General features: G+C 40.0%; 1 protein-coding gene across 6 annotated transcripts in view; it reads left to right on the top strand.

Annotated features, from left to right (window-relative positions):
• LOC142037087 (GON-4-like protein) overlaps nucleotides 1-25,978 on the top strand; it is a 30,080-nt gene extending 4,102 nt beyond the window's left edge. For 2 of the 6 annotated variants that reach the window (XM_075041053.1, XM_075041050.1), the window contains exons 4-31: nucleotides 935-1,009; nucleotides 1,365-1,415; nucleotides 1,816-1,866; nucleotides 2,660-2,755; nucleotides 2,999-3,103; nucleotides 3,940-4,110; nucleotides 4,958-5,150; nucleotides 5,917-6,018; nucleotides 6,685-6,725; nucleotides 7,031-7,134; nucleotides 9,378-9,576; nucleotides 11,279-11,365; nucleotides 11,919-12,090; nucleotides 12,795-12,939; nucleotides 13,117-13,267; nucleotides 13,947-14,063; nucleotides 15,171-16,907; nucleotides 17,505-17,748; nucleotides 18,741-18,922; nucleotides 19,449-19,646; nucleotides 20,211-20,354; nucleotides 20,834-20,977; nucleotides 21,285-21,404; nucleotides 21,700-21,813; nucleotides 22,285-22,492; nucleotides 23,417-24,209; nucleotides 24,665-24,767; nucleotides 25,370-25,978. In XM_075041053.1, the coding sequence (XP_074897154.1) occupies nucleotides 935-1,009; nucleotides 1,365-1,415; nucleotides 1,816-1,866; nucleotides 2,660-2,755; nucleotides 2,999-3,103; nucleotides 3,940-4,110; nucleotides 4,958-5,150; nucleotides 5,917-6,018; nucleotides 6,685-6,725; nucleotides 7,031-7,134; nucleotides 9,378-9,576; nucleotides 11,279-11,365; nucleotides 11,919-12,090; nucleotides 12,795-12,939; nucleotides 13,117-13,267; nucleotides 13,947-14,063; nucleotides 15,171-16,907; nucleotides 17,505-17,748; nucleotides 18,741-18,922; nucleotides 19,449-19,646; nucleotides 20,211-20,354; nucleotides 20,834-20,977; nucleotides 21,285-21,404; nucleotides 21,700-21,813; nucleotides 22,285-22,492; nucleotides 23,417-24,209; nucleotides 24,665-24,767; nucleotides 25,370-25,519 (5,997 nt within the window). In that variant the 3' untranslated portion in view covers nucleotides 25,520-25,978. Of the gene's footprint in view, nucleotides 1-934; nucleotides 1,010-1,364; nucleotides 1,416-1,815; nucleotides 1,867-2,659; nucleotides 2,756-2,998; nucleotides 3,104-3,925; nucleotides 4,111-4,957; nucleotides 5,151-5,916; nucleotides 6,019-6,684; nucleotides 6,726-7,030; nucleotides 7,135-9,377; nucleotides 9,577-11,278; nucleotides 11,366-11,918; nucleotides 12,091-12,794; nucleotides 12,940-13,116; nucleotides 13,268-13,946; nucleotides 14,064-15,170; nucleotides 16,908-17,504; nucleotides 17,749-18,740; nucleotides 18,923-19,448; nucleotides 19,647-20,210; nucleotides 20,355-20,833; nucleotides 20,978-21,284; nucleotides 21,405-21,699; nucleotides 21,814-22,284; nucleotides 22,493-23,416; nucleotides 24,210-24,664; nucleotides 24,768-25,369 lie in introns of those variants that run through there. The other 4 variants (XM_075041055.1, XR_012652281.1, XM_075041054.1 and 1 more) reach the window with 4 other exon arrangements.
• The last annotated feature ends 4 nt before the right edge of the window (nucleotides 25,979-25,982 follow it).

Raw genomic sequence — 25,982 nt, 5'->3', positions numbered from 1 at the left:
CCACACAACTTCCAGTTAGAAAGGAACTGCAAAAAGAGTATCTGTGCTGTCACAGCTGTGTAGTGACACTAATTCTACACCTATATTAGGTGTAGATTTCATTTTATCCCATGAGCAGGGTCTGGAGAGTAATATAGGTATTTTCCCACAGGATCAAAAATTGTGCTTCCCCCCCCCCGCCCCCAGACAGCTAGTCTAATCCAGGTGATCTCAGATATTTTTCCTTTTTGCCATCCCTGTGGCAAACAAACTGGAGACTGCCATGATTCTTTTGGGAAGATTCACCAGCTGATTTTTGTGCAAGTGCCATGAATTAATGCCTTTCTCTGTCACGTGGCACTTTGGAAGGACTGTAAATATCTCACAGTCGCCTACCTTCCGTGGAACCTTATGGTGGCATTCAGAAATTGTAGTCACAGATACTGGGTCTCTTCTGGCTTCCCCTATTTCTTTTAAAAATATACAATGTTTCCTGAAATGATCTAGCACAATGTTTCAAAGAGTAGATTATTACATACTTTCTCTAGATAATTAGGCCCTTTTTTGGAAGCCTGTGAGTGCTTAAGGATTTAAGTTTTCTATTGTAGCTTCATAGCAGCATTTCTCATGTGGCTGGGATCATCTCATTTTACTGATTACATGACACAAGGGAAGGGAAGCTGGTGTGTGCTTTTGTTTCGACTATTTTGTTTCCTTCTGCTGGAAATTTATTCTGTGAAGCATTCACAGAGAATGTAATGCAAATATTTTTATCACTGTTTACTTTATATTTTCTTGTCCAGTGACTGAACAATCTTTTTTATTATAACATAATTACAAAGTATATAATCCACTGAATATTTCTCCATCATGTTTCCAACTAGTTTATTTTAACTTTGTCTGTTTCTTTTTAACAAACAGAATGTAAGGGATACTTTTTTGTGTGTTCCTGTAGGAAGTGATCACAAATGAGCATGTTGTTGCTATGATGAAAGCAGCCATCAGTGAGACAGAAGATATACCTCTGTTTGTAAGTAAAAACCTTTTTCAGTTTGGTTTTTCAGTTCTTCCAAATGCACGATACCTTCACCAGTCTTATCTTCTTGGTCCATGACGTGATATGGAGAGAACAGGTAGAATAGGTAGTACCATAATTTACGTTTCATTACCAGATTTGCCACCTGGATGAAGTGAGTAGTGTCTGTGTATGAGTGTAATTATGAAACAGAATTATGAGGGGCTATTTTTGATGTCGCTCTGATCATGTCTAAAAGGTAGTGAATTTAAAAAAGAGAACAGTCTTGTAGTAAAGAGTTGCTGGGGAAAAGTTTGCAATTAAGGAAAATAGCTGAATAGGCTGCTGTTGTCTTGTTTTAAACTCTCAGGAGCCCAAAATGACTCGTTCCAAACTGAAAGAAGTTGTGGAGAAAGGAGTGGTATGTATGTCATCTGTTTTTACTATTGTATCCTCCCCCCTACCTGAATGGTTTTGAGTGTGGGTCTTCTAAAGAAGTGTATAGTGTGCTTTTAAGTGATTCATTCTTAAAATGAAAAAATAAGTTAAAGCAATGTAAAAAAGAATTAATTTTAGATGAGCAGAATAGAACCAGGTCAGAGTTAGAAAATGGAGCGAATTGACAGCATCTGTTACCCTGAAGTTATTGCCTATAGGGATCACATGGGAAGTTTAGAAAGCCTTTGTTTGAAGTCTGTTGTTACTTGGCTACTTTAGAGAACAAGGCCTCAAGATCAAGTACTCATTTGATTTAATAGATTGTCTAAGCTGTGCAACATCGTGCTTTTCAGAGACAGTTAAATTTTTTCTGCTATCTTTAGGTGATTCCAACATGGAATATTTCTCCAATTAAGAAGGCGAATGAGGTGAAGGTAAGTGAACTACTGCTGGGAAATCGGAGAACATACTTAAGGCACCCTGCTGAGCAAGGAATCTTTTGGAGGGGTGAAGCAGGCTCATGTCTAGCACGTTGGGAGTATTGGTGACCAGGAGCATTGCAAACAGGGTATGCAAGGCATGACAAGGCAGTTAACATAGCAGCAGGTGCACAGAGGGCCCAAAAGAGCTGCCTTCAGGGGAAGACAGAACATGATGAGATGATGACATGCCATAAGGATGTCTTTTCTGCTGGGTGGTCCAGCTTCCCATGTTGGTACTGCAGCAGCCTCTACCTGGATGAAATTCCTGATAGTGAATGCCACGGCCCAGGCCTGTTGCTGCAAGGTGTTACTCCCTGGGACTGTTTTATATGCTGTAGGACTGCCTGGAAATACAGCCTGGATCTTTTTTTTTTTTTTTCCTGAGCTCTGCCTGCTCCAAAAGATTTGTTATCTAGGTGTAGGCAGGATTCAGCAGTGTAGCAGGAGTGAATGACCATTCGAGTACTAGAAACACGTCATTGAGATGGTGTCTGCTCAAGCAGTGTTTCCATCATATATAAATGCTAAATCATTTGTGCCTGTTCTTGCACATTTTCAAAGCACTTTGCTTTACCAGTCTTTAGTAATTTCTTTGTTTTCGTCAGCCTTTTTCAGTAGTCTCCTTCCTTTCTGAGCTTCAGGATATTTCCTCAGTTAGAAATCTTTGATCCGGTAGTGCACCATTAGAGTGTAACTCTTTATCTTGCCTGTAAAAAGTTGTCACCTTTCTTCTGTTCTGTTGCAGCCTCCTCAGTTTGTGGACATTCCTCTTGAGGAAGATGATTCATCTGATGAAGAATACCAGCCTGATGATGAGGATGAGGATGAGACTGCAGAAGAGGTAAACGCAACTTGTACAAAGATTTGTTCTGTTCAGCATGGAGTTGTCTGCATGTTTGAGGCAGTAGAATGCTCTCTTTATTTTAACACATGAAAACTGGTAAGTCATCCCGGGCCTTCTAGTAATCTTTCTTCAATGCTATATTATTCATTTGGCTAAAAAAGAGTCTTTGGAATATTAGTTGAAGCAGTGTTTGATTGTGGCATGATTGATTGATTCCATTCTGCATCTTTTGTGCTATAGAGCTTGCTGGAAAGTGATGTAGAGAGCACTGCTTCTTCTCCTCGGGGAGCAAAACGATCTAGGACAAGGCGATCATCTGATGAAGAGGGAGGGACGCTCTGTGAGGTAAATTTGCAAGAGAGTTTTTGCTTTCTTTAGAAACAACTTTCAGTCATTATTCCTAAATTATTAACGCAAAAGCAAGAATACATATTATTGCTTAAAGTTGTGGCGACATTACAGGTGTTATGTGACTTTAGGGTCCCACTGCAATGGTTCTTGCATAAGCAGTGAGTGCAACCCTTGCAGAAAGAGCTTAGTCTAAAATAAACACGAGTGCCTAAAAAAGCGCTGGCAATGGAAACTATCGGCTCTTCAGATAACAGTTATTTTTCTCATTATTTTTGAGAGGAGTGCAGGAGAATTGCTTTCTGTGCTTGGCTTAGGAGGAGAAATTGATTTTGATAAAAGCATAAAGATATTTGTGGTGACTGTATGCACTGTCAAATCAGTGGAAGGAGTATGTGCAGTGTGATAAGAGCCGAGTATCAGCAGACAAGAATGAGAAAGTGACTGTGAACACCGATGCCAGTGTCAGTGGTCAGTTAAGAAACAATAATGTATTGATATTTCCACGTTCTACTCACCATGCATTTGTTTTTGTGAGGGTTGGGAGTGTGCCACAATTACTAGCATTCAGGTTTATCAACTCTAGTAATATTGAGACTGATACCCAAATCTTCCAAATGGTCTCCTTTCCTGCAAGTCTTTTGAATGGTAAATTTATTTGCACTTTCTGAAAATCAAAGTGAGTCTAATATGAAGAATCCATTTCCTTCTGTGAAGGATTTCTCTCATTTCTATCGTGCTCGACTCTGGTCAAGCAGAAAAAGAGACTTATTCTGTCCTTGGAAATTTATGTTCTAAATAAAACCTTTTAACACAAAGGCCTTTTTAATTAGATGGAGAAGGTTACTACGCCTGTTGTTAGACATATTAGTGCTGAAGTAGTTCCCATGGGACCTCCACCACCTCCTAAACCAAAGCAAAACAAAGACAGCACTTTCATGGAGAAGCTGCATGCAGTGGATGAAGAATTGGCTTCAAGCCCAGTATGCATGGATTCTTACCAGGTAGTGTTTTGGGGGATGCTATAAATAGTGTGGTTTTAGTTTGGGTAGAATTTGTTAGAAAGGAGGTAGCTTTCTGATGTTCTCTGCTATTACTTTTACTTCATTCTGCTCTCTTTTTATAACTTTAAATAATAAGTTGAGTCTCCATAGTTTGTAAGACCCTAGCTTTGTGAGAGAATAGAGGTAGCTGTTTAGTAAAGTGTTGTTAGTAATGTATGCTTTTAGTTTCTTGTATAATAACTGCACTTTCTGTTTATGCTCAGAAGTCTCTCACTGCCATTGTTTTGACTGTTAAATGTACTTCTGTGACATTTACATGACTAATTAAAATAGTTTTCATTTTGAAAGATATCCTGTCAGCTTAGTTGTGTTTTGCAGGCAAGTATACTGTTAACACCTGAGGAAGCTTGGTTGTAAAGAGAACCACTGTTTTATATTAATAATGAGAAAAATATTACTGATCTGTGTTGCTGTGCAAGGGTGAGGAGTCCTGAAGAGACAGTCCTGTGCTGCTGCTCAAGATCAATTTCAGATAGTGAAGAGGGCAAACAGTGTAAAACATACATGAAAGAATCAAATATTGCAAGTGGAGATTGCTTCCTCGGTAGCAGATAAAGAGTTTGGCATGAGATAAATGAACAGTAATGTACTTATAAACAATAGCTGTTTAATAGTGAGAGTAATGAAAGTTTAGCTTTCTTGGACTACCGAAGTAAATGATTCTTTGTGGCAGGAATCTAATATTTTGGTATTGGACTTTTTTGGTTGGGCTGAAAACCCTGCTGCTGGAGAAACTGAGAAAAGCAGAGTCATCCTAACTCCATTGTGCCTTTCCTTCACATTTCAGTCTCTGGAAGACAGCCTCATTGCCTTCCGAACCCGATCTAAGAGACCACTGAAGGATGTTCCTCTTGGTCAGCTGGAGGCTGAGCTCCGAGCCCCAGATATCACACCTGATATGTATGATCCCAATACTGCAGATGATGAAGAATGGAAAAGGTGGCTTGGAGGACTCATGAATGACGATGTGGAGAATGAAGGTATATGATGGATGTTTTGTTGTTGTATTCACCAGAATTGGGGGTTACATTGAAAGCCTGGAGTTTTTTCTTTCTATGTGGTGTTCTTGGCTGCAGCCATTATCTCATTTAGTAATATGCATGTGTTTTGCATGCCATCAGCTTTCCTCATCTTCTCCATGGACATTTGTGAGGGTTTTTAAACTTTAGGTGTTTGTCTCACTTGTAAATATTTACTAACCAGCACATGCAGTAACTGGCAACCATAAATGAAAGTTATGTGTTTCAGCCCTTAATCCACCGTGCTGTGTCATGAAGCTGGCAGCGTTGCTACACCTGCACCTGAGTGTGTCATGCTCCTTGGTAGGGACATGACTTGTTTTGGTAGAAACAACTATTTTGTTCTTTGAGAAGAAAAAAGAACAAGCTTTGGGACTTGACTTTATTTTGTCCTGAATTTACTAGTTGCATACAGTTGTGCAAATTGAATATAAACCACATTGAAATAATACTACTTCACTCTTTCTAAATTAGCTGTAACTCAGGTCACAGAGAAGAAATCCAGCTTTTCTAAATGGGAATGGCTACAAATGAGGATGCAAGTAGCTCAGTTTGAAGAGAGGATGGGCTTGATGCTGCTTCCATAACAAGGAACATACAGTTAATTTCAAGCAGTAATCCTAGCCCTCTTTGTGCCAGGTTAGACAGTAAATCAGGTGCTTCTGCTCCTAGCAATTGATTGGTCTTGGGGCAGGGTAATCACATTTCAAAACATGCTTCTTATTAGATGAAGCAGATGATGATGATGACCCTGAGTACAACTTCCTGGAAGATCTGGATGAACCAGATACAGAAGACTTCAGAAATGATCGTGCTGTGAGAATTACCAGTAAGTCTTTTGGAAATCTCGCCTCCTTTCTTGCTAGGATTAGTAATTCATTTTGAAAAGTGAGCGTTCTGTTGCAAAGATTTTGCAGTGTAGGCTAATTAAAAAAAATCTGCATACTGACTTGAACAGCTTTTCCATGCAAAGCTGGCATTCTGTGAATACATGAAAGGATCTAGCCAGAGCTGCTGTGCTATCAGATGCAACTTTATTCCATAGAAAGAATGAAGAATAATACTTACGTGATAGTACAGTCTTTCATAAAGCTTCAGCCAATTCAGTATTGAATGCTTGCCTTATGACTTGAGTGTAATTAAATTTTCTCCAAGTCCTTACAATCTTCGTGTTAGTTCTATAGAACTACTATAGAACATACCACTTTTCATCTTGGTTTAGGCCTTATTACAGGTTAACATAACTTTAAATTTAATTCTGAAAATTAGTTTTTATATGACATTTTTGAATCAGAACAGTCTCAGCTGAAGTTTTTCGGGGCCCAGCATTAAAAAGGAATATAATATCAGGGGCCTTTTCTTTTTGATCCTCTCTTTGCAAGAGAAAGGTTTCACTTTGCAAGAGAGATTCCTTAAATGACTTGATATTATGACAGAATTGCTAAGTGTTTCTTGGAAAAGGAATCTTCATACAACTTTTTAATTTTACTTGCAGAAAAGGAAGTGAATGAACTGATGGAGGAGCTGTTTGAGACAGTAAGTGATAAATTTGGTATAGCACTGAAGAATAGATCTTTCTCAGATCTGACATGAAATCTCTAAAGCTGTGAAGAGGTGGTCTCTGTAAGATGCTTAGTGCTGGCTATGTGCAAAGGACCCTACCATAAAAGTGTAATTTTTAGCCTTGGGAAGGAACATATATAGGAAGTTCCTTAAGTCCCTGCAGAGATCAATGTCTATGCTAAGAGGATCATCATGATCTTTATTAGGTAAAGACAGGTGGTGGGAAATATACTACTTGAGCTTTCTATTCCTGACTGTTGCTACATGTTTGCTGTCAGTTTCAGGACGAGATGGGTTTCTCAAACATGGAAGATGAAGGTCCAGAAGATGATGAAAATGTTACAGAGTCACGGCCAAATTTTAATACACCACAGGCACTTAGGTAGGATCATTTGGTTATGGTCGTAAAATTAAAAAAATAACAACTCTGTTGTGATAAAAAGCCTATGGTTACCTGCAGCTGTACCATGCCACCCACAGAAGAGATAACGCCTTTTCAGCACAGACCACTGTTTTGAAAGCTCAGAGCCATTTTTATTTATGAGATTGGACACTTAACTTGACCCTCTTTTTTCTGTCTGTCACCTTTGACTTTACTGATTGTGATACATCTGAAGAAGATGACGGTAACAATGAAAATGTAACTGTTCAGAAAGAGACAGCAAGAATGTCTGCACTAAAAGATTGGTGATGGTTGTTCTGTATCATAGCTGAAAACACCAGAGGTCTTTCAGAATGGTGATCTATTCCAACAAGCCAGTATCTCTAGTGGAGGATTCTGTTCCTGCTGCCTTAATCTCCATGCTATATGTACTGTCCCTGTGTATTTAAATTGTGTTTATTTCTCAAGTCTGTCCACGTCCCCCCTTTATTAGACTAAATTCTTCTGAAAAAATTGCTTCACTACTTGCTAAGTCACTTCAGGTGTTAAACTAACAGTGGAGCAGGATATTGCATGACTGGCAATGATACTTCATAGCAACGGTTAGAGAAACTGTGGATACTGGGATGTTGCTGCATATGTGATCAAAGCTATGCAAACCTGTGCAAAGAAGGTCCCAACCTCAAAGTGGTAGCCACTCTAGCTCTCTTAATTCTTGGTGCTTTACACTGTGGTGGTGGGCGTAGTGTGCTGAAATAATTTCAGAAAAATAATAGTTTTCTTTTTAAAATTTTTAAATTTTTTTTTACTGTTAAGCAGAAGGAGTAAAGTTCATTTACTGCCCTCACATTTTTTTTTGATGACCAGAAATGTTTGAGGAGCTGGTTTGACCAAGTGTGTCACCTTTTAAGTAAATAGCTTAGATGTAGTGGTGGCCTTTTCTAAGGAGAAAGACTGCATAAGATAGCTGGGGCCTCGGTCTGAAATGACTATAGTTTCAAAATTGGCTTTTGATGATTTTTGGTATGGGTTGTACTTGAAACAATGCCTTGAAGAGGAAAGGGTCTAAAGTGTTTCTTTCTAGGTAATAATACCACTCTATTTAACTAATTACAGAAATTGACTGAAGGTGAACTGTCATACAAATGGTGTCTCCTTGTTTATGGGGCAGATCAGCTCAAGATCAAGCTGTATCTGTTTGGGAAAGGAGCTAAAATGAAGGCTGGAGTTTTTTTGATACTCTCTCTGGGATGAGCAGTACCAGAGGGGAGCACAGCAATTCTTAAACCAGCTACAGACTAAAAGCAAGGAAACTTTATGCTCTCTCCTATTATTTGTATGCATTTGTCTTTGCTAATGGCTAGTTGTATTCATTTTTCTTCCATGGCAGTTCTCCCAATTGTTTCTTCCCCAGTTTTATCTGTATACAGGATTCTTAAAGTTGTTTTGTGGCAAAATATCGATTTGCTACATTTATTGCTGGTTTTGTGATACCTTGCATTAGAAGCATTGTGGAACAACTTTACCTATAACTAACTTCAGGCCTATTACAGAAGTGAAGCTAATAACTAGCAGAAATCAGAATATTAACTGGTATAGCTAAAATAGACAAAATCTGTCATAAAGCAGGGGATAGTTGAAGCTGTTTTTGAAAGGACAGTTATATGTACATCCTCTTTTCTGCTACAGGAGTAGCTCCTACTATAGTATCAGCAGATGTCTAGTATAGTACGCTGCATAAAGCTAGGTAATACTTAATTTGGTTTTTTAAGTAACAGCATTTGAGTTGGTGTGGGGTCTTTCTGGAGACCCTCATGGTAAAATGCCTCCCATAATACCTTGGGTTCAGACCTTGCCTGATGTTATAAGTTAAATAAGATTGGTTCTAATGTATTCTAGATCATCCTAGATCCTGATTGCTGAGAGTATCTGAGCACTTGAGTGGAACTCGCATGAGATATGATTGGGAATGGTGGACAAGACTGTTAACTGTCCTTGGAATAAACAGTTGAAGCATTGCATCCCAGAAATACAACAGTGCTGTGGTAGATGAAAAGATTTATACATAAGCCAACTGTGTAAATAACTTTTTCAAGTTGAAGGATACTGTCAAAGTGTTGAGTAGTACAGGGTTTATAGTTCTTAAGCTGTGCACCCAAATACAGAGTAAAATATTCTAAATAAATGTGAATAGTTATTAAATCATATGGTTATTATATTTTGGTCTGCCTGATCTCAAACAGATTTGAAGAGCCTCTGGCCAATTTACTGAATGAACAACACCGGACAGTGAAGGAACAACTTGAACAGTTGAGAATGAAAAAGTCCTCTATCAAGCCACCACAAGAGATAGAAAAATCAAAACCTCAAAATGAGAAGCCTCTCCAGAGCCTTGTTCTGGACAGTATGCAAAGAAAGAGGCTCCAGCAGCAAATGCAGCAGGTAATAAAATGTTATCTGGTCTGACCTAATGAGTATTTGCTGTATACTGCAGGGGCTGGGGAAAGCCAATGGTACAGCAAGCACTTCAGCATGCTTCCTTAAAGAAATTAATTGAAAAAGCTACATTTGAAGCTGGAGCTTTAATATGTGATACTTACATACCTGATTCCACACTGAAAGACAGTTTGAATTGAATGTGCAAAGTAGAGCTTATTTCTTGGCATCTGTATTGTTCTCATGTGAGAGAGCTGCCTTGGCCTTGTTTGAATTCTGACTGTAATCTGTCAAAATCCTCTGTTTTCACCAACTCCTTTACTACTTTCTGAGAATATTACTCTTGATGTAGTTTGGGTTCTTTTTTTCTTCCTCCCACCAAGCAAAACTGTAGAAATTCAGTTTGAACATTTTAAAAGCTGTCAGCAGCATAGATGAGAAGCGGTACTTAAAGAATTTTTTTCCATGTCCATACAAAGTTCAAGAGGACTTCTCAAAACTTGAAAGTTACTGTTAGCTTGATCTCATGAGGACAAAGTGTGCTGGTTTTGTGTGAACTTGATACATAGTTGTTTATTATTCTGCATGCCTTATACAGTGTCATGTCTTGGTATGTGGCAGCAAGGGAAGGACACAGACTTCTCAAACACAAGATAAAGAAATGGATCTTGCATTAGACATGTAGAGTAAATGACCTTTTTAATTTTTCAACTGCAAAGCAAGATGTATGGTGTTTGTGTGCATATGGGGAGTTCTGATAGCTGAAGTCATTGTTTCTGAAGAAATACTTCAGTATTTAATTAGAAAAAAACATCCTTTCCATATTGATCTTTATGGTATGAGACTTTGGCACAAAAGCTAGGAAACTGCTTGTCATGGTTTAACCCCAGCCAGCAGCTAAGCACCATGCAGCTGCTCACTCACCCCACCACCACCCAGTGGGATGGGGGAGAGAATCGGGAGGAAAAAGGTAAAAAATTGTGGGTTGAGATAAGAACAGTTTAATAGAACAAAAAGGAAGAAACTAATCATGATAATAATAACAATAATAAAATGACAATGCTAATAGAAGATTGGAATATAAAAACCAAGTGATGCACAATGCAATTGCTCACCACTTGCTGACCGATGCCCAGTTAGTCCCTGAGCAGCAATCCCCCCCAGGCCAACACCCCCCCCCCCCCCCCCCCCCCCCCCCCCCAGTTTATATCATGGGCATGATGTCACATGGTATGGAATACCCCTTTTGGTTTGGGTCAGCTGTCCTGGCTGTGTCCCCTCCCAGCTTCTCGTACCCCTCCAGCCTTCTTGCTGGCTGGGTAGGAGAAGCTGAAGAATCCTTGACTTTAGACTAAACACTACTTAGCAATAACGGAAAACATCAGTGTGTTACCAACATTCTTAATACTGAATACAAGACATAACACTATACTGGCTACTAGAAAGAAAATTAACTCTATCCCAGCCAAAACCAGGACACTGCCCTAAGACTTAAACAGATGATGTGTTCAAAATCTGTGTAATAAACTTCCTGGCAGTGGAAGTTTCCCCTCAGTTTTCTATTGCTTAAAAGATTTTTTTGAAGTCAGAATGTGATTTCTTTTGGGGTGCTCAGGAGATATTTCTTGTGCCTCTGTACTTATGCTTTCCAGTTTCTTGGATTTCTGATACACTGAAAAAAAACATTTGTCTGATTTTATTCTTCAAGCACGTTCAGCTTCTGACTCAAATCCATCTTCTTGCAAGTTCCAACCCTGCTTTAAGTTCAGAGGCCAGTACTACCAGGATGTTTTTGGTAAGGATATGTTTAAAATCAGAGCTACATGAATTTTAATGACTGCTGGTCATTGGAGAGATTTTAGAGAGCTTAATTTATTTAATTGATCCCATTAAACATAGAGATTACCACTCAATAAGGGAATGATGTTGTTAGCCTACTATGAACATGCTCAGTATGAAAATTTCTCAGGAGAGAAATAATTCACATTGTGCTGACTAATCACAGTGCTTTGAATTGGCATGACTTTGTATGGTTTTTATTGCTTTCTTTGAAATACTGAAAGCAAAGTTCAAAAAATACAGCTTCTGTAATTAGTGAACATTCTGTGATGTTGAAAGGTTCTGGAAAGTGGGGAAATTAAAAAAAAAAAAAAAAAATTCCTCTGGTTGTTCCTAGATTTGTAATGCTCAAAAATAAGACCTGTGACACTCTGCTTTTTCTTTTTTTTTTTTTTACGCCTGTCACTTCACCAGCTTTTATTTTTTGCATTATTGCATTACATGTACTTGTCCTTTAACTTCCGCTTGAAGGCATGTTCTTTTATCTTCTTCTCTGTTTGACTTCACAGAGTGAACTTGGTAACTTTGCTCGAAGCTCTACACTCCTTCGTCAGTCATTCAATCCTAAATTTCAAACAATGTTCCAGCCATGTAACTTGAAGGGAGCACTGCAGCTCATTGAAGACTTTCATGCCCAAGTCCAAGTTGACTGGAGCCCTCGCAAAGCTGTGAAGAAGAGTGGTATGTATTTGAAGGGACAAGAGGTGGGAAAGCATTTACAGCAGGAGTTGTTTCATGCTGTGCACCTTCCAGATGAGATATGGTTCAGACTGCTGTTTGGAATTAATTTTTTTTTTTTTTAATTTTGTGAGGTATTTTTAGATAAAACCATCCACTTTATTGACTGCCTTCTTGGTTCTTAAACTTGAAATACAGTAAAGCATGTTATATGAGCTCTTAACTTTTGTTTGACATCATAATCCTGCCATTAATTGTTCTGCAGATGATGATCTAAGCTGCAGAAATACATCAAGAAACTATGAAACTAGAAATAATTGTTCCAAATGTGTTGGTTAACACACATCAAGGAAATATTCCCTTCACTGGAGTATTTTATATAAAAAAATACTGTTGGCTTCAAATATTTGGTTTGTGATTTTTCTGGTACTTAGAGAGTGAACTGACTTGAAGTACACAGAGCTTTTTACAAGGGCTTTTTCATTATAGAGCAAAAGAAAAGGTGGAAGGAGAAGGTAATTTTACCTTTTGCAGTGTAAACTTAAGGGCAAAAACTAGGAAATATGCGATTTCTAAAAACCAGGGAGAAAGTCTCTCTCTTTTTGCAGTGAAGGGAGTAAAAGAAACAATGTTTTCAAGAAGTCAGTTGTGAAAAACATTATTTGTCCATGTATATGTCTATCCTTACCTGTTAATTCTTTTCACAGCCAATGAATTTCCATGTTTGCCAAAGCAAGTGGCGTGGATTTTGGCAACAAGGAGAGTCTTTATGTACCCAGAGCTACTGCCAATATGTTCCTTGAAAGCAAACCCTCCCCGGGACAAGATTATCTTCACCAAGGCAGAGGACAAGTAGGTGCTTAGAATTATTGAATAAAATGCATACAAATGAGACTTCTTTGTTAAGGAGAATTTCTAGGATGCAAACTTTTGGGATATCTGTGTATTGTGCAACAGCACATCCAAATAGCAATCTGCCGTACTGTCTAAAAGACTTTTTATCTCTCCCCCCCCCCCCCGCCCCTTCAGTTTGTTAGCTTTAGGTTTGAAACATTTTGAAGGCACAGAGTTTCCAAAGCCTTTGATCAGCAAGTATCTCTTGCCAACAAAAACTGCTCACCAGCTTACAGTACGAATCAAGAATCTCAATATGAATCGAGCCCCTGATAATATCATCAGAGTAAGTGATACATTCAGATTGTGGTTTGGTATTTTTCAGATTTGTGTGTCTGGTTGGTGTTTGTTATATAAGAAGAGATGTGCTGTTTGTTCCAAGGACCTTTTTGTGTATGTGCTGACACTTAAAAGAAAATTTCATCCTTCTATTAGCAATGAGGATTTCTTCAAAAAGACCTTATCCTCTGTACTTTGCAAGTACTTGTATTACTATTTTGACTCTTTTAGAGCCCAGCATTTGCAGACAGTCCTAGTAAAACTGTGGCTTCAGTAATCCTGACAAATTCATACAAATAAACTTTGAGTAGTGAAGCTTAAACAAAAGTGGTCTCTTCAGTCAGGCTGAAGGTCCAGCTGGCCAAATATCCTATCCTGTAAGCTAATGGCTACTGCTGAAGAGAGTTTAAGAACCAGAAACACTTGAAGCAAGTACACCTGCACGTCTGCTAGAACTTCATGCTCTCTTTCGAGAGGAACCAAGATGGCAATGAGCTCTTGTTCAGCCTTATTATTCTTTTTTAATGTTTCTGTGGGTAGTACTTTATTGAAGTAATAGTGATGAGAATCGCTTTATACATGAACACTTTTACAGATCACAATCCTCATCCTACATCCCAGCAGTTGTTAGACAGGTGATCTGACCACAGTCATCTTGTCTTGCATTCTCTCCTGTCTCCACATAGTACTATAAAAAGACAAAACAGTTACCCATTCTGTTCAAGTGCTGTGAGGAAATCCAGCCTAACGAGTGGAAGCCACCTGTGGAGAGAGAAGAACATCGCCTGCCATTTTGGCTAAAGGTAGTTTCTGCTATTCTTCATCCAGAATAGGTTTTTTTTGTTATTGTTGATTTCTTTGGGTTTGGGTTTGGGGTTTTTTTTTGGGGGGTGGGGTGGGGATGGGGTTGTGTTTGTTTTTACAGCCTAGGTCCAGAGTGAGTTGTTTGGTTAGCCTACAGCTCTGAAGTCAAAAGGTAGTCAGATTGTAATGTGTGGGAGCCTGTGTTACCCTGAGTCTAGCTAGTAAATGTAGCTAGAACACTGCTACTTAGCAACCTGAAGTATTATACGCTACTCTTGATGCTTGGCTGCCCAGCTGCAGTACATGATTGAAGTTATCATGGACATACAGTGTTTGTTGTCACATCCTTGTTTTGCTACATGGGTGTATTTCTGATGTCCCTGGTTTGATGTGTTGATTTCATTATTTAGCTTTGTTAATTTGTTAATCAACGTAGTCTGACCCTTGCCTTATGGTTAGCGGTGTTGCCTTCCTTCCCACTGTATTACAGCTGTGAGAGAGGGCGTGTTCTTCCCCCTTAAAACCTCACCATCTAAGAGGAAATAAGAAATCTGGGGGTTTAGGGTGGGTTTTTCTGAAGTTATCTTCACCTGCAGTGTGGATTTTATTTTTGTTACACCTGAATGTCTCGCGCTTCGTAAGGATTCTTTCTCTGAGATTCTTTGCGCAAGGAAGACAAAGTTGGAGGCATAGTGACTGTGCCTGCAAGTCAGTCAAGGAGAACTCTGTCTGAGGAAAGAATTAGGCACAGATGCCATAAAATCCAGTTCTCTTAATCGCCTATTATATTTCATTGTTACAGTGAAGCTTCCTTCCTGCAAAATCTTGTATTTACTAAGGGAACCTTTATAAAGCAATTCAGTTCTGTTGTTTCTTTGAGGCTCTCAGATTGTTTTGAAGGCTTTGGCGTAAAACTTGTGAATATAAAGTAATATACAGTAAATATAAAGTAATATACAGTAGAATAAAGTAAGTAGAATAAAGTAAATAAAAAACGCTTTACTTACAGAAGCAAGTTGCTGTCTGTCGCTTTCTATGGTGCTGTTTGAAGGTGGTAATAGAGAAATAGCCTATGGATGGGACTAATAAACTCTTGTTCCCTTTAGGCAAGCTTGCCTTCCATTCAGGGGGAATTGAAGCAATTGGCAGAAGATGCCAGGGAGATGCCAGGTTCACCTGATGAAGAAGGTGTCTTTTTGGGGACAGGAAAGGAAACTTCAGACACAGAATATGATGAAAAATACCCTCTACTTATGCCAAAGGGACTAGTACTGACCCTAAAGCCCCTTGCCAATCGATTCTCTAGGAGAGCATGGAGGAGGCAGAGGTCTTCAGCTCTGAAGCCTGTCCTCATTCGACCAAGTCCTTGTCTGCAGCCTAGTTCCAACACTATTAACATCCAGAAAACTGTGAAGCTATCCCAGTCAGAAGCTCCTCCCAGCAAAGTTATGGTTCAGATTCCTCGGCTAATCCAGCCAGCTACAGTTATGCAGACTGTGCCGGGAGTGCAGCCTTTGAGTGTTCCAGCAGTGGTAGGAAGTGGGGATAGCTTGGAATTTCAGAATGTGCTTTCCACTTCACATTCGGACTCCAGACAAGCTTTCTCAGCTGCTGTACCACCAGCTCTAGTGTCCTCAAATCCAGTAACTTTTCAGCCAAAACTGATGTTGCCAGCTTTGGCCGGAGCAAAAATACGCAAACCTTGTGTTCGTAAGGGATACCAAAAGAAAAAAGGGACAAAATCTGCCCCACTGATAAAGACTTCACCTTTGATTCAGCCATCTCCTGTCATCCTTACTGTACCTGCTACCACAGTGAAAGTGGTGAATATAGGCAATGGTTGCAATATGATTCAGCCCATAAATACAACAGTTGGTAGAGGCACTCAGGCTATTCCAGTTACAACCTTACTGGTAAATCCATCCACTTTCCCATGTCCATTAAATCAGCCTCTAGTGACTTCTTCAATCCCTTCGTTGATAGTTTCTCCTAACCCTGTCAGTCTATCTGCATCATCTGTTGGTGAAAATGAAGAACAGTTGAATCTGGTTCCTTCCTGCCCTGCTGGAAACAACAAAAATATCTATCCCACAGTGGAGCCCAAGGTTGAACCCCCAGAGTTGTACGTTTCATGCTCTGCTGTCTCACCCAAGGAGTGTAGTACAAATCCTGCCACTTCAAATAACAGCAGTCAGCAAAAGGTAAACAAGACTGACTGCTGTAGCTGGACAGTGGTAGAAGGAGACGAGAACACTTCAGAGCCCTTGTGTGTGGACCTTTTGCCTCATTTAGAAGATCCAGATGAAACAGTGAAAATTGAGCCTGAAGATTCAAATGATGCTACCAAGGAAGTAAATCCAGTACAGAAGAGGGATCTTTTATGTGCTAAAGTGAAGGAGGAATTCATGCTACATCTCAGCCAGGAGCTGAACATGGAGGCTGCATGTTCATGTTCAAATGACCTGAAAGAAATTAAAAAGGAGCATACTTTGTGTGATGAGAAGGGAGAAGAAGAACGACGGGCTTTGCAGACGTCTCCCCATGGAGAACAGCACATGGATGCAGGTGGTGTTGCTGGACCACAAGTAAGCAGTGAGTCTCCAAAGAATCTTTCTTATACAGCAGATGTTGAGGCAGAATTTAGTAGTCCACTAGGAAGACCAGAGGATTCGTCTAGTATAGATGGCCAGTCGGTTGGGACACCAGCTGGCCCTGAAGCTGGAGGAGAGAGAGAAGGACCGGAAGAAGAGGAAGAAGACGACTTTGATGATTTTACACAAGATGAGGATGAAGAAATGTCATCAGCCTCAGAAGAATCTATTCTTTCAGTGCCAGAACTTCAGGTAAAAGCAAACAAAATTTTAAAAAACTTGCTAATGACAAATATTGGTGTGCTGAAACACCCTAGTGGAGTCAGGGCAAATGACAATTTCAATCCAATTGGAAAGCTGGACTGTTAACTATATAATACCATGGTATTGTGCTGTTTTACAGAGAAATTGGACACCACATTTTTCTGGGAAGATTTTAAGTCCAAGCTAAAGGAATATCTTGCAAATATTCAGATTTAAATTCTGCTGAGTTGTAAGGACTTCCTCAACTGAGGCTGTTGTTTAGTAAGAAGTACTTTAAGTGAAAATTATTTTCCAGATAGCAATTCGAGCAAGCCTTTAAGAACTAAGGTGATCATTAAGGAATCCCATCTAACTTAAGGCTTTTATAAGTGGCAGATTCTGAAACTGAATTTTGTGCTTGATACGAAAATAGGCAGTTCTGGTTATTGTTGAATTCTGTCCCTTCAGTAGAATTCTCTAGTTGGTCAGATGTTGATCTGTGAAATTTGCTGTTAGAATTACAATGGAGTGAGCTACTTGCTGAATGACGTTAAAACAAACACTAAAAGAAAACAATGTGACTTTTTTTTGTTGTTTCTTTCTAAGGAGACAATGGAAAAACTTACTTGGCTTGCAACAGAGAGACGTTTAAGCCAAGAAGGAGATTCTGAAGAAGAGAATTCCCAGGAAGAGAACTCTGAGCCTGAGGAAGAGGAGGAGGAGGAAGGGGAAGGAATAGAGAGTTTACAGAAAGATGATGAAATATGTGGCGATACATCAGAAGAACCTAAATCTGCCTTCACATTGACAAAGGTGGCCCCGCAGTTGGAAGCCCGCAGAATGCCAGCAGGTAAGTTCTGTGGGTTTCTTTTGACATAGGGCATGGGGAAATAGAGCTGCTCTCTGCATTAAAGCAAAACAATGGGGAAACTGTATCTGGTTTAATTTCACTTGGCGTATCTGAGCTTAGTGATGCTTTCCATTTGGAAATTAAATTTTGCAACACGGTCACAATTCTATAAAAACAGTTCTTACTATAGAAGCCCTTGTGCATATGAACCGAGTGTCTTTAGTCCATTGTAATGCATTTATACTTCAAAAATTTGCAGACATAAGATTTGTGGCTTGTGTCAGCTAATACCCAATACCTATATAAGAACAGTATTAAATAGTCAAATCTTTGCTAAATTGAATTTTGTGTTTTAAAGTCATGTTGGGGAAAAATAAATGAAACAAAGTAATACCCTAGCAGAATCTAGCAAGTGGTAGGTGAATTGGAGCAGTGAACTTCGAGGTGGACCTCAGCCCATTAGACCAACAGAGTCCTAATCTAAAGACATAAAAATCTTGATGTAGCAACTCTTAGTACACTACATCATTCCCTATTATGTGACACCAGTTATTTATCTGTGATGCTAATTCTATTCATGTAAATAATAAGCTAAAAGAATAATTTGCAAGCATTAACAGCCAGCTCTGCTCATATCGTATCTCTGTTCACTCACTATGATTTATTTTTTTTGCCCCTGGTATGCAGTAGATATATCTATTAGTTCTTAGTAGATTGCTAGCTGAGGAACAGCTAGGATGGGTTTGTGGCTGTATCAGAGATTTTTCCCATCAGATGCTATAAAAATAAACAGCAAATTTAAAATATGTTAGCCAGCCTGACTAAGAAAAGTATATTGCTCATACACTTACAGGAGAGTGTAAACAGTTAACTCGTCACTAACTCTGAAAACCTACTTTTCTATTGCAGTATTGATCTAGAAAAGTAGTTGTTTGCCAGCCCAAGGAATGTATGAAAGGTACCTGTACAATTTGCTTTGTGCTTCTTCACAGGAGAAAACATGAAAGCCCCTGGGAAGAGCAGGAGCTCTCACAGAACCAGAAATAAGAGGGGACGGGTTCGTGCTAGCAAAGATACATCTAAGCTGCTCCTCCTGTATGATGAAGACATCCTGGAGAGAGATCCCCTGCGGGAACAGAAAGATCTGGCATTTGCACAAGCTTATCTAACCAGGGTAAGCTAGACCAGTAGGTAACCCAGAAATAGGAACATCGGATGCTTCAAGTCCTTTAACATGGTTCATGCCTGAGCCACATAACTGCCAGTTCTGACTGGCTGTACTGGATCTGGTCAGGATGAAGTTATCTTTCTTCATAGCACCCCATATGGCGGTCCTTTACTTATTAAACTGTCTTTATCGCGGCCTATGAGTTTTCTTGCTTTTGCTCTTCCTCTTTCCTCCCCTGTCCTGCTTGGGGGAGGTGAGGAGTGAGTGAGTGGCTGTGGGAGTGCTTAGCTGCTGGCTGCAATCAATTCACAACACTGGGCCTCTTTTAATTTCAGAATGTCATAGTCTTTGATTTGGTTCCCTTCTCTCTTGTGAGCAGTTAAAATTTATCTTTAAGGAAAAGACTTGGTTGGCTCAACAAAGCTGGAAGCACTGTGTAAATTCTGAGTAGCAAGAGATCAAAGATTACTAAATTAACTTGTTTTCTTCCTGGATGTTATGTAGTCCTGTAAAGCTCTGTTGCTCTTTCCAGGTGCGTGAAGCCTTGCAGCATGTTCCTGGAAAGTATGAAGACTTTCTTCGCGTTATCTACGAGTTTGAGATTAGCACGGACAAGCAAACAGCTGTGGATCTCTATTCCACTTTACAGAAACTGTTGCATGACTGGCCACAGTTGCTCACAGATTTTGCTGCCTTTCTATTACCAGAACAAGCTTTGGAGTGTGGACTGGTAGGTAGCATGAAAGGAGACCAAATTTTAAGCAGACAACGTCAATGCTTGTGAGAGTGAAAGAATAAAGAATTCTTCCTAGGGCAAGAAAGGTAAACAGCTGGTAAATCACTTGTTTACCTTGCTGTTTTATTAATCAGAATTGAAATGTCTAGTGTTTGTTTTAAGTCTCATATTAAGTATTACTGTGGAGAATTGGCCTTTCCCAGTTACATTGCAGAACCTGACTGCAGAGACAACGTGCAGATAAAGCAAGTGGAATGGTTCCCTTACCTCACAAATCAGCCTTCCACTTTGTAAGACAGAGGTTTTCACCTGTTACATTCTTTTTGGATTTTCCTATGTTACATGCATATGGTGGAAGCAAAACTTTGTAGCTCACGTAAGTATTGATTATGCAAAGTCTTGTTTCTCTTTCTCCACCTCTTCCCAGTTTTGCAATGGATGTCAATACAAATGGAAAAAAAATAGCAAGACAGGCATTTTATAGCTTGCCTAAGCCAACTAGAGATGCTTGGAGATACATTCTTGAACATGAGGGGTAAATCTTTTTCTTTTGGTCAGTTTGAAGAGCAGCAAGCATTTGAAAAAAGCCGGAAGTTCCTCAGGCAACTGGAGATTTGTTTTGCTGAAAATCCTGCCCACCATCAAAAGATCATCAAAGTTCTCCAGAGTTGTGCAGACTGCCTCCCCCAGGAGATTGCAGAGGTAATCAGGCATCCAGGTATATCCTTTCTCTCAAAAACCCTGAGAATGAGAATGCAATTAGCTGGCCTGCTTCACTGTTCCTATATGCTGCTCTTTGAGACCACAAGAGGTTATCAAGTGCGATCTCCTGCTGTGGGACATGGTAGAGAACTGAAGCTGCCTCTTCTAGAGGCTTTACAATTAACTGGCCTGTGTGTCTCCTCTCTCCTACCTCCACCTTGCCTTTATTACCTTGCAGGTGAAATTTTAGATTAGTGCCTCCTACAGTCTGCCTAGAATTTTGGAGGGATATTTCTATGCTAACTTGATAGCTGGATGTGGAATGATCTCAAAATATTCATGAAGTAGCACCAATGCAAGCATAAACTTCCACATTGGAGGTCTAATAAGCCCTGGTGTTCCACTTTGAGAAATCCTTCTGAGAAGAATGTGACAATATGGAATGAAACACTCATTTTCTCTGGATTTCTCTTTTTCAGCTGAAGACCCAAATGTGGCAACTGTTGAAAGGACATGACCACTTGCAGGATGAGTTCTCCATTTTCTTTGATCACTTACGGCCCTCAGCCAGCCGCATGGGAGATTTTGAGGAGATCAACTGGACAGAAGAGAAGGAATATGAGGTGGAGCAATCTTTTCCCCAAGACCAGAAAAGATAAAAGCAGAGATACTATACATGTTTGAACTTGAAGAACTCAAACTGAGACTGCATTTCCAGAGAGAGGGAAGCAGCAGGGTGGGGTAGCTGTTGGTGGACTGAAACAAACTTTTTTCAAATTTTTTTACAGCATTTATGTCTTTTCTAACATAATTGAACTTGTCATGTCCTGGAACTGAACTTAATATTCAGAAATCCATGGGGAAAACGAAGTTTGGTCTACTGAAGAGCTATCATGATAGAGCAGTTTTTGTGTGTTTCTTCTTTTGTAGTTTGATGGGTTTGAAGAGGTGTCTTTGCCAGATGTAGAAGAGGAGGATGAACCACCCAAGATTCATGCAGCCTCAAAAAATAAGAAGCGTAAAGAGATTGGAGGCCAGAACAATGACAAGGTGGGCCTGGGGTATCTCACTAGTCCGCATATCTGGACTCTAAGCAAATGCATGCTTACAAGGATAAATGTGTTGATTTATCAAGAGACATGACGACAGCCTAAAAAGATTGAAGAAAGGAGATTGAAATGTTTCCACTGTGCTTTGCTTGCTAGCAGCATAATTGCTTTAGTTCTCTCTGGGTGTGCACAGAGTGCCGCTCACCCCTTCCTGGCTCCCTCTGGGGTTAACCTTACCCTGACTGTCATCTTTATGTACAATGCATCTTTGTCAGCTGGAGTATGTCTGTTTCCAGGAGGTCGAGTGGGTAGATGGGACGAAGGAATGTTCCTGTTCCTGCCATGAAGGGAGTAGTGATCTCAAGCTAAAGAAAAGCAAAAGGAGGACCTGCAGCCATTGTAGTAGTAAGGTTAGTTGATAGGCCAAGTCATTGGAGTGGTGAGTGGAAGGTAGAGTCGTGCCAAGAGTCCCCCTGATGTGGTGATCCAGCCTTGGGCCTCATGTCTCCAAAATAATGTGTTGAGGAAGCAAGTAAATCAAAAGATGACCAGTAGTGTCTCCTTCTTCGGAGCTCTGACTGCACTACCTGGCCTTCCGCTGTCTGTCCCCTCACTTTCTACTGCCCCTCCTTGCTATGCTAAATAGTGTTAATTTCAATGTTCTTTTGAGGTAAGAATAAGCTTTTTCAGTGGAAGATGCTTGTGTGGCCACTATGTGAAAAGAACTCTGCCTGTTCATAATAATAAAAAAGATTCAGCTTTCTAAATGCAAACTAAAGCCTTTGTTAGGATCAAGGAATACTTTGGAAGCAAAGGCTGAGGTGTTAGGTTTGGATTGATATACCGCATCTGTAATTGTATGCCTCTACATTGATTTGCAGGTATGTGAAAACAAATTTTACAAAAATAAAGATTCTCAGGAGCTGACTGCAAGCCTTGTTCAACAAGAATCAAGTCCTCAGCCTGAAGGGAGGGATTCTGGAATGTCTAAGGAACCTGGAGAAGAAAGCCTGGAGAACAGAGATGAGAGAGAGGATGTCCAGAGCAGAACAAAAACCGTATCTAGGAAAGTGGACTCTCTGGCTTCAGGTATGTGAAAGTCTTGTGTACAGACAGGTATATCATTCATCTCCAAACTGGTTCACACAAAGGAAAATAGGTATAGGACTTTCTAACACAAATTTATTGAGATAATGAGAACTTCTAATAATATTTTCTCATTTTTTTTCCTTGTGTTCATCCACTCTGGATGCTCTAAACATGCATATATCCAGTGCAGTCCCTCAAAAAAAAGCTTTCCTGACTAGAGAAACATTCTCCCCTTTTCAGAACGATTGCTCCATTTAAGCTTCTCTTGCTAGCATGCTAATCCCATTCCCAGTACTACTAGTCCATGATACTGTGTTTTTTTCCAGTTTTCATTTTAGCACAGCAATTCAAAATCATCATCTCTCTAATCTTCCTTTAAATGGTCTCCTTCAAGTTACTTGTTTTTCCTTCAGTCTGGTACAGACAAGGGGAAACATGTTTATTGCAGGATAAATAACCTGAAAGAGATCTCTTCCTTCTTTCAGTAACCATGTCTCAGTTAACACTACTGTTGGAGACAATGCACAGGTTCAATATAGTAGTTTAAATGTAACGCAACCTGATGTCTAGTTTATAGTGGTTTTGTAAATAGGGTGCCAAGAGCAGCAATGTCTTTCACTTGAGAATTTTGTTTTGGGCAATGCACTTAAGCTTTTTCACGTGTTTATCACTTCTTCACGCAGCAGCTGGTTGTACTAACCCACAATGGTGAAGAAAATTCACTGCAGAGTGCCTTTGAAGTACAGGATGGGTAAACTGCAGATAGCATTACAAAGCTGCTCCCAAACTGTGTTCTCATTTACAGTATTATGCTCTAGGAAAAAAAAAAAAAGCCCAAACCAAAAAACTCTTAAAAAGGAATAAAGCTTCCAGATGTTTTTCTTACTAACAGCTCATCTAAACTTGTTTGGGTTTCTTAATCAGGATCTCACCTGGAAGGAAAGATTGCCTCCAGCAGACATGCATCTTCTGAAAAAGCTGCACTGCCTGATAACCAGGTTCAAGAAGCAGGTGTCAGTGCTGTTGTGAATACTGCAAAGGACAGTGATTCTTCTATCACTGACCTCAGATGGACACATCTACAAAAAGCTACTCTAAAACTACCTCAAGAAACCAAAGACTGCCCTTGCACTGTGGGAAGTGAGAGCGAGGAACTAAAGCAGCAACATCAAGGAAATGCAGATGCTTCCCTTGGACTGAGCAGAGATCTGCTGCTGTCTTCTTGTTCTGTTACAGTAAAAGGCTTAACGGGACCCAGTTCCTCTTCTGGAAAGAGTGTATGTCAGACTGAAGGGCTTCATTCTGATTCATCAGATAAGCTCACTGTCTTTGGTCATGCTTCAAAATTAGGTGGGAAAGAATTTGAGGGACCACCTTTGCCTCTGGAAGGAAAACCTGAAGCAAAACAGGGTTGGATAACACTGGGTAGAAAACCAACACTGGGTAAGAGCTGCAGCTCACAGTCCCCTGATAATTGCATTTTGGAAACAGATGATATGGGCTGCACTGGAAATTTGCCTGAGAGCAGATCAAAGTCAAATACAAACAACTGCTTCCAGGTGCAGCAGCATTCTGAGCAGCTAGAATACAGAGTGGTTACTGCCTCCCTGGAGCAAAAGGAAGAGGAGCAGCAACAGCAGCGAGTCACAGAAGCAACTGTGTGTGCTAAGAACAGCAAAGTCAGCTCAACTGGGGAGAAGGTTGTGCTCTGGACCAGGTATAGCTGCCTGAACTGCATCTCACATCCTTTGTGCATTGAGTATTTGGCTTCAGCTTTCATATTATAGTGTATCCTTTATTTTCATTTTGTATGCCCATTTTCTAATGTCTTCTGCCCCCTCCCTTGTTTCCTCTAACCACAGTCTGTCATAGCTGCCATCTTGGTCCTATGAGAAACACTGCTTGTGGCTGTGTAATTATTGTAGCACTTCAGGCTGGGAAAGAATTTTTTTTTCTCTCTGACTTCAAAAAGCTTAAAAACAGGCTAAATGCAGCTCTGCTTAGAGATATGTCTTGTGATAGGTGGTGGTAGTAATAGTAAAGGAACAAGCCTGCTGGACTTGCTCTGTGATTGCTATCCTTACCTGGGAACAGGCCTCTTGGGCTTGTGGTGGTTGAAGTGTGTCAATGCTTGTTTTCAGCTGCTTTAATAGCTATTGCACTGTTTTGCAGGGAGGCTGACAGAGTCATCCTCACCACCTGTCAGGAGAAAGGAGCCCATCTGGAAACATTCCATGCCATCTCACAGAAACTAGGCAACAAGACAGCTAGTGAGGTGAGGGATTGGTGTGGAAAAGCTTGCATCTGCTACAGTGAATGGGGAAAGGGTGGGAAAAGGAAGGAAAAGTGGAGGTTTGCTGTCATATAGTCTCCCAAACTTAACTTCAATTTGATGCTGCATCAGAGAAAAACAATCCTATTTGCAAATAAAAAACCAAAACCAACCCTGATCTGTTCTGGTGCAGCTAAAAATCATGACTGCTACGGTCCTCCTTACATTAGCACTGATAATCTAGCCTTATATTTGGTACCAAAATTGTTTCAGTGACTGCTACTTGGGTCTTTAGCCTTCTGCTTCAACACAAGGAATCTGTTGGGTTTTGTCTCTTAACCTTCCTCATATTACTGCCTAGGAATCTTCCCAAACTGCCACTTTTTTACCTGCAAGTCAGTAGAATATAACTTTCTTCCAAAGAAGACAGAACAACCCAGTGCTCTTCTATTTCTATTTTCCTTCATGATCGAATCTTCCATAAAATGTGATTGGGGTTGTTTTTAACATAAATGCACAAAACACCCTGAACTCCATAATGTGAAACTTCCATTTCATACTGCCTTTTAGGTCACTAGTTATCTTGGATTTCCCTTGTTCTTCAGGTATCCCACAGGTTCAGAGAACTGATGAGGCTGTTTCATACATCCTGTGATGGGAGCTCTGAAGATGAGGAGGATGCAACTAGTACCAGTAACACAGACCAGTTGTCAGATAAAGATCTTCTGCTTTCTGAGGAAGAACCTGATGACTAAGGTTATTCTGGCTTGATAAGCTACTGACTGCATCAGGAGAGTTGTTTGCCAGTTTGCTGCTAGACAGGTGCTGTGGATAAAGGAAAAATGTTTGCACAGGTACTTAAGATAGCACCTTTTTTTTGTTGTTGTTCACTTTCCTGCTACACTTCTGACAAGCTGCAGTTCTCAATCTGTATCAAACTAAAGGAATGAAGTAAGGGGTGAGGGTGATAATATCCTCTAGAACCTACATGGGGAGCTGCAACAATTAAATGACAGAAGCGATGCTTGTGGACATTGACCTCACTGCATGGTGAAGATGGGCCACCAGCCTTTGAAAAGAATATGTAAATATTGTATCATAAGATGTCTGTTTTCATGTGGAACACACACGATTTTTTGTAAGTTTTCCCCTTGTGTTGATTGTACATGGGAAAGTTACAATCTGAATTCTGTATTTATTGTGTGGTCTTATTCTAAC

The sequence above is a fragment of the Buteo buteo genome, chromosome 11, assembly GCF_964188355.1.
Source record: "Buteo buteo chromosome 11, bButBut1.hap1.1, whole genome shotgun sequence".
Taxonomy (NCBI): Eukaryota; Metazoa; Chordata; class Aves; order Accipitriformes; family Accipitridae; genus Buteo; species Buteo buteo.
Note: the sequence above shows the minus strand (reverse complement) of the source record. Positions and strands in the feature narration are given on the sequence as shown.